At 48.2% G+C, this 12,283-nt stretch overlaps 1 protein-coding gene across 8 annotated transcripts in view; it reads left to right on the top strand.

Annotated features, from left to right (window-relative positions):
* The window catches only part of RANBP17 (RAN binding protein 17), a 276,475-nt gene extending 264,503 nt beyond the window's left edge, over nucleotides 1-11,972 (top strand). For 3 of the 8 annotated variants that reach the window (XM_074350303.1, XM_074350302.1, XM_074350304.1), the window contains 3 exons: nucleotides 6,420-6,518; nucleotides 8,410-8,537; nucleotides 10,283-11,972. In XM_074350303.1, coding sequence (XP_074206404.1) covers nucleotides 6,420-6,518; nucleotides 8,410-8,537; nucleotides 10,283-10,379 — 324 coding nt within the window. In that variant the 3' untranslated portion in view covers nucleotides 10,380-11,972. Of the gene's footprint in view, nucleotides 1-3,729; nucleotides 3,903-5,839; nucleotides 6,519-8,409; nucleotides 8,538-10,282 lie in introns of those variants that run through there. The other 5 variants (XR_012501579.1, XR_012501578.1, XR_012501582.1 and 2 more) reach the window with 5 other exon arrangements.
* Nucleotides 11,973-12,283: the final 311 nt, after the last annotated feature.

Genomic DNA, 12,283 nt, shown 5'->3' with positions numbered 1-12,283 from the left:
CAATTAATTAATCCTCAAGTTTCCTTCCAACTTTATGTTCTTTCTCATAAGCTAGGAGACTGACAGGTAATTCTTTCCCCAATAAACTGTGATTAAAATGAATGCTTTGAGAACTAGGGGTAACGTTGGTAATGGAGAAAATTGAAACAACAGCAAAACTAGGTTGTGTATTTCCTTAGATTTTACAATGGATAGAAGGCTTTTTAAATACGCTAGGCAATTTATCACTTGGAGAAAAAGCATCCCTTAACTTTTTATAAGGAGGGGGTAGAGGAGGAGAGTGCTCTTAGTTTAGATGTGGAAACATGCAGTGTTAACGTATGACCAGAGCCAGCTGAGTTAACCAGCCCTGCAGTACTTTTGTTGGTAAGAATCTCTTTTTTATTTTTTATTTTATTATAATTTTTTTTCAGCAAAGCTAGCATCATACACAAGCCAAAAGACAAAGAGACAAGACTCCCAGATGATTTTTCAGAGGAGAATGGGTCACCTGTAATTGATTGCAATCTTGTTCCTTTTAAAAAGAGGCTCATCTCATCTTGCATTTTGTTTGATTTTTTTTTTTATTTAAAGTGCTAAATACTTGCTTCTGTTATGAGGCTGCAAAGACACTGTGAGAACTTAGGCATGTACTTAAAATGTACAGATATTAGAAGATTTAATATAACTTAGGTGGTGGGACCTAGTTAACCCAGGCAGGAAAAATACATGCTTGTTTGTCCATTTCTTTCATTTTTCATAACATTCCATTAATATTGCATTGGTAGACAGCAGATAAAGAGAACAATTGATTCCTTTTCCCTAAAGATGACTCGTATCTAATTTGAGGAGGGTCACATTTCAATATCTGCTGTGCACGTGGCCTCGGGAACAACGCTTGGCAATGACAGCAGCTCCCTTACTTCCACACGCCCTGAAAACCTGGGAGCTCTTCCTCCTTTGGCAGCATTCAGATGCTTCCAGACCCAGGATCTTCAGCCGGGGCACGGGGCTCTGGAGGAGCTGCTGTGGAGATAGGTAGAAGCTTTCTCTGCTTTTTCAGATTCTACAGCACTATCCAGACAGCATCCTTTTTTGTTTTGTTGTTCCTACCGCTGTTGCTAGGGCGAACCTTCCCCCGCCTCTCTTCACTGGCCTTTCAGAAGGCCAGTCACATGTGCCAAAGGAGTCCCGAGACTCAGAAACAGCTCTTGGGTGTTTGATGCATTGTTTTGATCCTCAAAACATGAGCAACTCATTGCATCAAAATCAAAGGCAATCTAGCTTGGCCAGTGGGACCTATAATTTTGTATCCTACCCCCTGTTCTCCTCAAGGCCCCCACCGAGCTGATTAAGGCGCCCCAGTCTGCAGACACACCCTCTAGGGCACAGCGCTGGTCATCCTTGCTCTGCCCTCCTGTTTCCGTCTCTGTCTGGAGCAAGGCACATCTCTCATCTTTCCTTTGGTCTGTCCTTCTTTTGTCTAAACCAAAGCTTCCTTCTCGGGCCCTCCTTCCGCCACCTTTTGGACAAGACAGGCTACTCTCGCCCCATTCCCATCTTCCATTTCCCTGAGCAGCAGGCAGCGCAGCTGCAGTGTAACTACAATGTCACGCAGCCCTGAACCAAGGGTAGAGAGGGAAGAGCTGAAGTCCTCTAAACACGTTCAGGACTTGATCCCCGTAGACCGGGGTTCCTGCATATCACCACTCAGGTTCAGCTTTGTGTGTGTGAAGCAGATGGGGAGCAAGAGGGAGGAGCTTGAATTTTTTTCACCTACTTCTTCGACTTTGGGGACTATTTCTTGGTTTTATTACTCAATGTGCTCAAAGAACATTAACAATGAAAAGGGTTCACTTTATAGAAAGTATTTCAACCCAAAGGAAGTTAGTTAATTTACCGTTTATGCAGATGTTAATTTAAGTTGCTGTATCCGCGGTACTTTTGGTGGGAGGGAAACCAGTGGTTCAATGGGACATTTTCCAGAGACACTCTATTAATTATGTCTGCTGTTGTCCATCTTGAGAGACTGAAAATATGTTAACCAAATTTATAAAAGCTTAGGTGGGAGGCAAGAAGGTCTGCTGCAAAGTCAGCAGAAACTGCTGCCCCGGATTCTAATCACAGGGATTTCAGTAGCTGTCTGCCTGGGGCAGGTGGCAGACTGGTGGACAGAGGAGATACAGGAGGGCAGCCTATCGGGAGGCCCACTGAAGATGGAAGAGTGAGCCACGCCCGGAAACACGCCTTTCCTCCCGCACCATTAACCTGCCGGAAGTCTGCAGTGGGGGCCAGACAGTGCTGGCAGGCTCGGTCCTCACTCACAGACGGCCTGCGGGGGGCGCAGACCTGCGCATACCCTGCTCCACTTCACGTCGTGGTAGCTCCTGGCTGTGATGCCTTGAGCAAGCTACTTACTTGCTCGGGACTTCAGATCCTTCATCTATGAAGTGGGGGTGGTGTCTTCCTCAGGGTTAGCTGGAGGTTAGAGACGGAGCGTGCACGTGCCTGACAGGGCTGAGCTCCCAAGGCCTCCCCGTGGACAGTGTCTGTTGCTGTCGGGCAGTGAGAACGCGCAGGCGCAGCTTGCTCTGAGGCGGAAGCGCTTGTCCTTGAAAAAGGTGGTGCCTCAGCCCTCGGCCTTGGTGACCTGAAAGCCCCTACGAGGGCCCTTCCTGGGAGCTGCTGGCTAGAGAGGCCGGTGGCTTAGAAGAGTTCCCAGGCTCTGCACACAGAAGCAGGATCCTTGGAAATAAACGGCGGATTAATCGGTCCCCTTTCAGCAACTTGGCCCTTTATACTTTAGCTGGTGTTTGCCTCCTCAGTTCCCGTTCGTGCATTTACGTATTCATTCTGGTCTCCCTTCCCCACCCCACTGCAGCCATCACCCTGCCCTCACTCCAGCCGCACCTCTGCAGCCATCCTTCTCCGTCCAGCTTCTAGACCCCCTGAGCCTCCAGCTTCCTCAGAAGGAGTACGTCCTCACCATTTAGCAGTGAGGCCTCCAATACAAAGCACATCTTTGCTTATTCTATGTCAGCAAAAGATGGAACAGGAGGCATATGAAGGGAGAGCATGTAGTTACCACTGTGCTGTAGAGAGACAGCGACCCAGCATATTTAAGTGGGAAAGCCCACTTTGCTTTGTGCTAGCATTTTATGTCCCATTTTAGGGCAGAGTCATAGGAGAGGAGCCGAAGAGTGAACAGAGATCCATTGTTTTGTTTTGTTTTTCCAGTTCACATATTTGTAGAGTAGCTTCGTATTTTATCTGGAAGGTTACAGATTTTCAGAACAACAGAAACGCTATCATTCAAAACCTACACTAATTCGTGTGCCAGAACAAATAGGAATGTTTTTTGGACTGTTTTCTATTTGAGGGGTTTTTTTTTGGGGGGGGGGGTTCACTGCGACTCCCAATGAAGCTAATGAAACTAGCTAATTGTGAAGAGACCGTCTCATTTATCTGTACATGATCAAGACGTGAAATGGGGCGCCTCCTTGAGCCATGAGACTCCACGGGGTCAGGCCAGGGAGGGGTAACCATAGTCGGAGTAAAGGAACACTATAGTAATGAGTGAGTGCCTTCAAAGGAAGTCGGTCCTCACAGCAGCCCTTCAAAGTGGTGGCCATCATCCCCCAGAGCAGAAGTGAAACAGAGTTATGTGAGGGCAGGGCCGATTTGGCCTCAGTCCTGACTGGCTCCCAAGCCTGCCTCTACTGCACCATGTTAGTTTCGTTTCTTTGAAAGAAAATTTCTATGAACTCATGCCGAAGCCTGTGAGAAAGAGGAAGGAGAACAAGGAAGCGCTCGAGTCAGGGTGCAGTCTGGTTTTCCTGTGTGGACCAAGCCACAAGACTCCCCTTCCCAAGCTGTCTGTTCCCTGGGGCAGGATGGCCGCGTGGGCGGACACAGCGGATAACGTATGTATTCTCCGGACTACGGCTATGGGAAGTGTAGCCTGGGTTGGACAAGTCTGAAATGGCCATGCCGGCCCTGCCTGTAACAGTGCAGGAAGGGAGCAGAGGTGCTGGGAGGGGAGGCCCGGCTCCTGCAGCGGCCTTTGTGCTGAACACTGATGCTGCTCTGTGGCTCAGTGTAGCGGGGGGGGGGGGGGGGGGGGAGGTGCAGAGTCACCAGAAGCTCTCCTTTCAGTCCTGGCTTGTTTGCTTCAATAACCACAGGGAGCCTCCCATCAGAGATTTCACACTACCTGGAACAGGAATTTTGTACTTAAGCATTTCACCCAGTGTTCTTCCATATGGAGCGCCTTTCTCCAAAGGAATTTGCCATATTGGTTGAACTGTTTCCCCATATCCTCTAGGATTATGAGGAAAAAGAACTTTGGAAATGAGTTGCCACGTCAGTACCATTTGAGAGGATTTGCTCAGTAATTTCCATTTTTCCGGAAGAGTAAAAGAGAAAAAAAATCATCCATTTTAGCCAACTTTATTTTTAGAAAAGTATTTTATTCAAACATCTCCTTACTTATTACAGACATAAATACATGCATTCAGACAAATGAATCCACAGGAGAACCGTATAAAGTAATTGGCACATCACTTCAGGATGCTTTGTCAGTTACTGGAGGAGTTTGGTGCCTCTAACTTTAATCTTTTCCATTAAAATATCCATTCTGCCTTCAGATCGTGAAGCCCATAATATTTTAGACTGTCTCCATGGATCTGTTAGTTTTGCTTGTCAATTTAATTTGTGGCTCTATGACTTTGGATGGCTTGTTAGATTGTACATGGAAACGTGATCTGCAAATGATGTTCAACATGCCAGGCTTAAGATCTAGCCTCTCCCCAGGGACACTGGACATACAGCAAATGTGGAACTGGCAGGTTTCATGTGCAGCCAGCCTAACTGTTAGGATGACTGTGATGTATGGGATGGTAGATGTTCAGAGCTCACTACTATTGCATTTATACACCTTAAAGTTTATAACACTTTTTTACTCTTTGCAGCACTTTTTATATCCACCATCTCGTTTGATTCTCAGAGCTTCCTTGTGCTGGATTATCACTCACGTCTTTATAGCTAATGAAACTGAGACACAGCGAGAGAGGTTCAGTAGCTTGCCTGACATCACAGGGTAGATTGGGCTGCAGAAATGCCAGAGGACAAAGCCAGATGTCAGCAGAGCTTAGTCAGGGGTGGTGTGTGCGGTAGCCTTTACCACATAATTGCCAGTTTGCCCCGCCCTCCTTTGGGGAAACGAGTTCTGAAGCAGTGAAAGCAGAAGGGCTGGAGGTGGGAGGTAGAGTCCAAGAAGCTGAAGCTGTAGCATCAGCTCCACACAGACAACCGAAGCTCGCTTCACTGCTCCTTGCCTGGCCTGTCGCAGCAGCCCCGTCTCTGGCCTCCTTCCTTTAGTGTCACCTGCACAGTACACATTCTCCATGTCCCCAGACAGATCTTTCTTAAGTACAAATCTAAGCAAGTGTCTCTTTTGCTGTAAACCCATCACTGGCTCCCACTGCCATCAGGAGGGAGTCCACATTCTTCATTGTGGTCTTCCAGCCTATACTGGGGTCTTGCTTCTGGCCCCTCTGTTTTCTCCCCCACCGCACTAAGTTCCTTACCATGGCAGAACCCACTGCGTTCATTCTCAACCTCCTTTTTGGCTGCTTCCTCTGCTTAGAACACACTTATGATGAACTAAAACACGACCTTCTCTGTGGAGTCTCTCCTGACTTCTCAAGGCCCCAGAGGCATCCTGTCCCGCTGCCTGCCTACAGCCGCTTTGCCAGCCCTGTTTCTGGTCTCTCCTCTGCTGAGCGGTCTGCCTCAGGAAGCTCTTAGCTTCAGGGACAGAGGTTGTGGCAGGCCCCTGTGTTCTCTTACCCTCTCCCAGGTGTCTTGCAGACTTTGAATTCAAGAGGATGGATGAGCATAAAATGTAGGAGTGAAGTGAGTAAGTGAATGAATTAAAGAATGAAGAACGAAGGAGAGGACTCTGCCTGCGCCAGCAGGAAACAGGATTTCCAAGGTTACCTGGAATGTGTCCCTTTTCTCTCTCTCAGGAGGGTTGTGGAGAGATGTCCCCCCGCCATAACTTGACCTTGTTAGTAAAATGAGAGGCAGAAAGGATGGTGACCTGGGCTTTTGCCTGGTGACCAAGCTTAGAGGAAAGCACATCAGGGCTGAGAGGCAGGGACCGGTCCTCTTGAACCTGTGGCCTCTGACTTCTGTGCGCCCAGAAGGTTCTCAGCAGAGCTTTTGGTGGTGGGGGCTTTTCCTCAGGGAGCTGAGCGTCTTTGCCAAGAGCTCCTGCAGGCAGCATTACAGGCCTCCAGAGTCCAAGCTGCTTGAGCAGGAAGAGTCCTCGTGGCTGTGGGCAAGATGTGGGGGTAAAATGTGAGCACATAGAAGGCCTCAGACCGGGGGGACTCTGAGCCAAGGCACCAATGTCTTCATGTGACTCTGTCTTCTAGATGATGTCTGTCCTCATGAACACTATTGTCTTTGAAGACTGTCGGAACCAGTGGTCAGTATCCAGGCCTCTCCTGGGGCTCATCCTGCTCAATGAGAAGGTGAGTGTGATTGCAGGAAACTGAGGCAGAGAGGAAGCGATCCTGGGGAAGAGGGCGCAGCCATATGCCAGGCCAGGCTGTGACAACGACAGACAGGGGAGCCAACTGAGCTTGAGCCGGGGCCTTGAGCCCCCGGGGACAAGGCCATGTTCCCCCAGAAGGCCCTTCCCCAAAGGCCTCAGATCTCCTTCAGTTAAGCCGAGGCCTCAAGACTAGCTCTCCTGGAGCCCAGAGCCCCTGCACTGGGCAGGCGGTGGGCTCAGCATTGCTTCAGACTCACCCTCACTCCCCTCCCTGTTCCCCGAGATTCTGGGCAGCAACCCCCTTTGCTCCTTCCTTGGCCTCCTCTCATTTCTGAGACGCCCATTGCCCTCGCTGGCAGCAATAGCCGCTCACGGTCAACCCCGAAGCGGCACCCTTCGGCAAGAGCACGCGCCACTCTGGGCGGCCTCCCAAGTTCTCCGGCTTGCCCTGTAACCCACCCGTCTCCCCAGCAGTCGGTAGGAACAGTGCATTATTGCTGGGGAGAATGAATTGTCTATACAATAAGATAGTACTGGGGAAAAAGACAGTGAGATTAGAGGCAGCCGCATACATTAAAATTCAAACTGAAATCCCAGCCTTGGAAGGAAACTAATAGAAGAAGAAAATATATCAAAAAGAGGAGAGCTGTCTCATCACTCACCTGTGCTGAAGTATCCAATTTTAGCCACATTCAATAGCGGTGTCATTCATCTTCCCTCGGTGTTATTGTGATTTAAATCCAAGCTCTATAAAAGAGAGCAGTTCTTTTAAAATGATTGAGAGGGAATAAGGGCAAATTCAGTGTTTAGAAAAAGCTTATGACATCACGATATTATACTTTACTGATGGAGGCAATATTTCATGGTTTGGGATGAAAAACTAATAATTTTCTATTTGGTGTGAGTCACTGCATCATTATAAAAGGGAAAAATAAGTAGTTTTGTGCATTCCCAATCTTGTTCAGGAAGACACTGTGGTTTAACTGTAATGCCTCTGATATATCGTATTTAAGTATTAGTCTGACTACATATTAATTATGTGTGTTTTTGATGTGAGCTGTTTTAACGTATGATGGAAATTAAATATCATGCTGTTTGGACTTGGAAGGATAAGCATGTGACCGGCAAAATGTTGTCTCTGTGCTAAAATTAGGCTGTTCTCAATGATTAGGAGCCACTTTTAGCAGAAGAGTTGGTGTTTGTACAAAAGCCCAGGGGCCCTGGCAGAGGGGAAGGGGCTGAGCAGTTCTTGGAGACCAAGTGTGACAGGCATCTCCCTTAGTGCCGGAACGCTCTCCCAGAACGAAGCACGCCCCTCCAGCCCACCTCACCTAGCAGGCCCGTCCTAACCCAGGAGGACGGGGACTTGGGACAGAGCCTGGGATGGTTTGAGGGGTAGTCGTTCACTAAAGCCACGGAAGATGAGGATGCCTGAGGGGGACCCTGGGCCTGGCCTGCAGTCACCAACCTGCTTCCTGGCCATCTTCAGTGAAGTTCCTCCCCTCAGCCTGAGAGGCCCTTCCTCTGTCAGGTGTTCTGTGATTAGAGGGGGTGAGAGTCAGGAAGACATGTATGTTCTTGGTCCCCACAGAGGAGGCGAGGACTCCATCAGCCTACATTGTTCAGTGACAATAAAACAATTAGAGCAAGAGGTTTTTATGGAAAGGGATGGTACAGCTTACACTCAGGAATGTCTCTATTGCTTTGCTTTTCTCTAAAGGCTTTAAGTCCACAGTGGGTCTGAACCAGAGCTCCTTTGAGCGTTAGGAGCCCTGAGCACTTCAGAGCTGGTCTGCCCCCTCCCCAACAGCCCCCCTCAGGCCCAGGTTTGCAGCCCGAGCGCTGATGCTCCTTCTGTCTCCCAACAGTACTTCAGTGAACTGAGGGCAAGTCTGATAAGCAGCCAGCCGCTCCCCAAGCAGGAGGTCCTTGCCCAGTGCTTCAGGAGCCTGATGGAAGGAGTGGAGCAGAATCTGTCTGTCAAGAACAGAGACAGGTAAGCAACACCCAGCAGCTGAGCATCTCTAGGGGAGGCAGATGTTCCAGGTTTGTAGCAAATAGCTGGATTGTGCTTAACACAGCTCCCAGACTGATGCGGCTTTTCTTTACAGCTGGTAATCCTAGATTCGATTTAGTTGCCTCCAATAAATATGCCTGAGTATTTGCTTTCTTCCAAGCATCATGCTAGGCGTTGTGCAGGATGCAGAGATGAATAAAATGCAGCCTTTGCCCTTAAGCGGTTTATAATCCAGCAGGAGAGATATAAAGAAAAAAAAATAATTAAAAAGGCCAAAAGAAGGAGAGCTTAGATCTGCTATGAAGGACAAAGAGAGGCTTCCTGGCATTTGAACAAGCATAGACTTTGAGGTCAAATAGACTCCAATTTTAATTTTACCCCAGCCCTTTATAAGCTGTGTGGCACTGAATAAGGCAATCAGCTTCTCTGATCCTCAGTTTCCTCACAAGTAAAGCAGACATGATGGTAATTGGTTGTGATGTTTAAAAGTGGCTGGTTTTGCAAAAACACAGACAGGTAAGTTGCCAATGAGATCTTGATGAGAGGAACTGGAACTTACCACCTCTGCCTGAATTCATTCATGCATTCATTGATTCATTTAGTTCACAAAATTTTATTGAGATTCTACTATGTGCCAGGCACTGGGGATACCAGTGGGGAACGCATTGTTCAAGGAGTGTCTAATGGAAGAGACAGGCATGATGAATGATGGAGAAAGAAAATGTTTTCAGGGAAAAAAGAAAGCTGCCCGCCTCATCCTTCTATAAAAGCGGCAGCATTCAGATGCTACATTGTTTGAAATACAAATTATTAGTCTCCCTGATGAGAGGCTCCTTTGGTAACACAAGGCCAAGTCGGACGGGCTTTGCGGGCATGTTCTCTTGACTGCTTGTTCTGTGCCAAGACCCTCTATCGGGCAGGAAGGGGCAGCCTCCGAAGCCAGCAGGAGGAGAGACTTAGTGAAGGAAGGAGGGAACCTTCCCTGGGTGCCTCAGGGAGGAAACTGCTTCCCTTGAGGCTTGAGAATGTGAGTACCACCTCGTGAGCCGCTCTGTCAAACGGTGTCAGACAAGCTCCTTGTTTAATGAGAGCACCAGCCTGCCAGGACTAGGCGATCCACGCGCCCGGCACTGTCTCACTGGACTCAGTAAATTCCTCCTTCCCACAACCCTGTAAGGTAACCACTCGTGCGGGCACCAAGACGAGGTTAAGTATTCATCCGAGATCACCCAGCTTAGTCAGGGAGCCAGGATTTGAACCTACGTAGTCTTACCCAGTACACTCTGTTTTTGAAGCATTAAGTTCAATTTTCTTATCTGCAAATGAGGCTGTTAATACCTATTTTGGGGAAGACTTGTGATAATTAAATGAATTTATATGTAAACTTGACCAGTGCCTGGCACATAAGCTTTTGTTCTTTTCATTATATTCCTTACCATCTATGTGTAATTTGACTTTTTAAAATAATTTTTAAATAGCATAACCACAGAATGCACCCCTCAAAATGGTCAGAGTGCATTTGCTGGTAACGCTTGTTTCGCGACAGGGGAAGGAGAAGGGTGCTGCTGGAGGGAAAGTAGTGGCCGAGAAAATGGGAGGAAGGAGCTCAGCCAGGGTCTAGGGCCCTCTCCAGGGTCCTGAACTCCACTGTGGCTTCAGCATCCAGAGGTTCACACAGCCTCGGCCCCACCACTGCCCTCGGCCCGGTCTTCCTCTTTCCACAGGTTCACCCAGAACCTTTCCGTCTTCAGAAGAGATGTGGCAGAGGCCCTGCGCAGCGATGGCAGCCCTGAGTCCTGTGGCCTGGACATGATGAGCTGACCTGACTTCTGACCATGTGCCGAGCAGCCTTTATCAAGAGACTTTTGTGGGTCTGGGTCCCAGGACAGTGATATTGGCTAGGGGAATCTATTTTTCAAAACAAACAAACAAACAATAACAAAAGCCCTACCTTTTTGTAAGTTTAGCCTAGTTAAAAGAATTTATAATAGTGCACAAAAATTATAAATTCAGTCTTCACACTGAAAAAGCGAAAGATGTGTTTTCAGTCTTTCTATGAAACATCATTATCTTTGTTCTTATAATGCTCTGAAAGGATGTAGAAACAGTATTTAACCAAAGAACATAATAAACCAGGTTTGCACCTAACTGTGTACTAGTTAATGGTTCTGCAGTCAAGGCTGTGAGTTTGTTGGAGGTGCAGCCTTCAGCGGGGTCCCAGATTGAGACAAACACCACTTGAACCTGCGAAGTTGGTGGCAGATAGCTATGAGTCTGGAAGCAGCCGCACGGGGGCTCTGAGCTGCGGGCCTTTACCAGGGGCTGGGAGCTGTCCGGCGCATCCCACAGGACTGCACCCGGCCCTCCCCGCCTCCGCGGCATCTGATAAAGTTGAGAGACAGTAACACGATTAAATGTCTTACAAACAACATTTGCTTTTCACTGGCATAAATCTGAAGTGGTTTAGTCTAGAAGAATTAAGCTGTGCAATTACTGCCTGCAGAGCTATTTCCTCAGAAGGCCCAGGTAGCCCCAGCAAGAAGTTCTGGGTGCTGCCAACACCCAGTCCTTCTGCCTCCATTTAACTTCTAAGAGATGCTGAAGCTATCTAATTAAAACACAGACTCAAAGCAGCTCTGCCTTCCTGAGCCACCCAAAACAGTTCTAGGTGCTAAAGCACAGGTTTTCAGAGAATGAGGGTATCAGCTGGTTTCCATACCTCCACAAAAACTCTTATCACTGTGAGGATTGCAGTGCAACCCAAACCGAGGACAAGGACACGGAGGAGGCCTTTACAGTTTGGGATAGACTGTAACGAGGCTATTCACTTGGCATTGCCGCTGTCAAATGGCTTGGCGTCTCACTGCTCTGTCTTCACGGTTCAGGCCTGTAATAACCATTTCTGATAAGACATGAAAGGCTGGCCTTGCTGTTGAAGAAGAAGTGAGTCCACAGGCTCTTGTTACGACCTCGTTTCTCAGACTAGTGTTTTGTGAAGCCTTTCTTGATGGTTGAGTTTCGCAACAGGCTTGTCGCATGAAAGCAAAGTCGCCCAAGTTCATCTCCAAGTGTTTGTCTTCCATGTGTGAACCCAGGAAATCAGGGAAAAGCGGGTTCTAGGGTTACTTCCGGTACTTAATGGAGACGTAAACCTCGGCTTTATGTATTTCATTAGCAGCGGGATATATAATTTTCCTTGAAAAGGCAATTCTGAACTTCATAAAAAAAAACTTCAACTGTTTGGAGGTGTCTGGATTGAGAATTTTCCGTTTCTCAGGGGCTTATTACTGCATACCACGCATCCCCCCTAAATTCCTCATAGAAGGCCTATCCCATTCTGGCACTGTTTTCTTTACAAAGGCCCGAGACCTAAAAGCATCGTGTCACTTACATTAAAATGCTCACGCGAAGATCCCCAAGTGCACTTGCCTTTCTTGACTGCGTTGCCCAAGGCTGCCTGGTGGTTTCACACCAGCCAGAGAAGGCTCCGTCTTGGCGTCTTGGTGTTGGAGAGCTGCTCAGGGAGGAGGTCATCAGGCCTGCTCGTGGCACTGGATTTACAGAGCACACCGTGAGGCACAGCACCCGGCAGGGGACAGACTCAGCAAAGCGGTGGACCAGCCGCCACGCCCTCCCCACTTGTCCCCTCCCTTAGTCCTCACAACAGCCCTGTGAAGGCAGACAGCATCACTCCCACTTTTCAGGTGAGGAAACTGAGGCTCAAA

The sequence above is a fragment of the Camelus bactrianus genome, chromosome 22 (assembly GCF_048773025.1).
Source record: "Camelus bactrianus isolate YW-2024 breed Bactrian camel chromosome 22, ASM4877302v1, whole genome shotgun sequence".
Taxonomy (NCBI): Eukaryota; Metazoa; Chordata; class Mammalia; order Artiodactyla; family Camelidae; genus Camelus; species Camelus bactrianus.
Note: the sequence above shows the minus strand (reverse complement) of the source record. Positions and strands in the feature narration are given on the sequence as shown.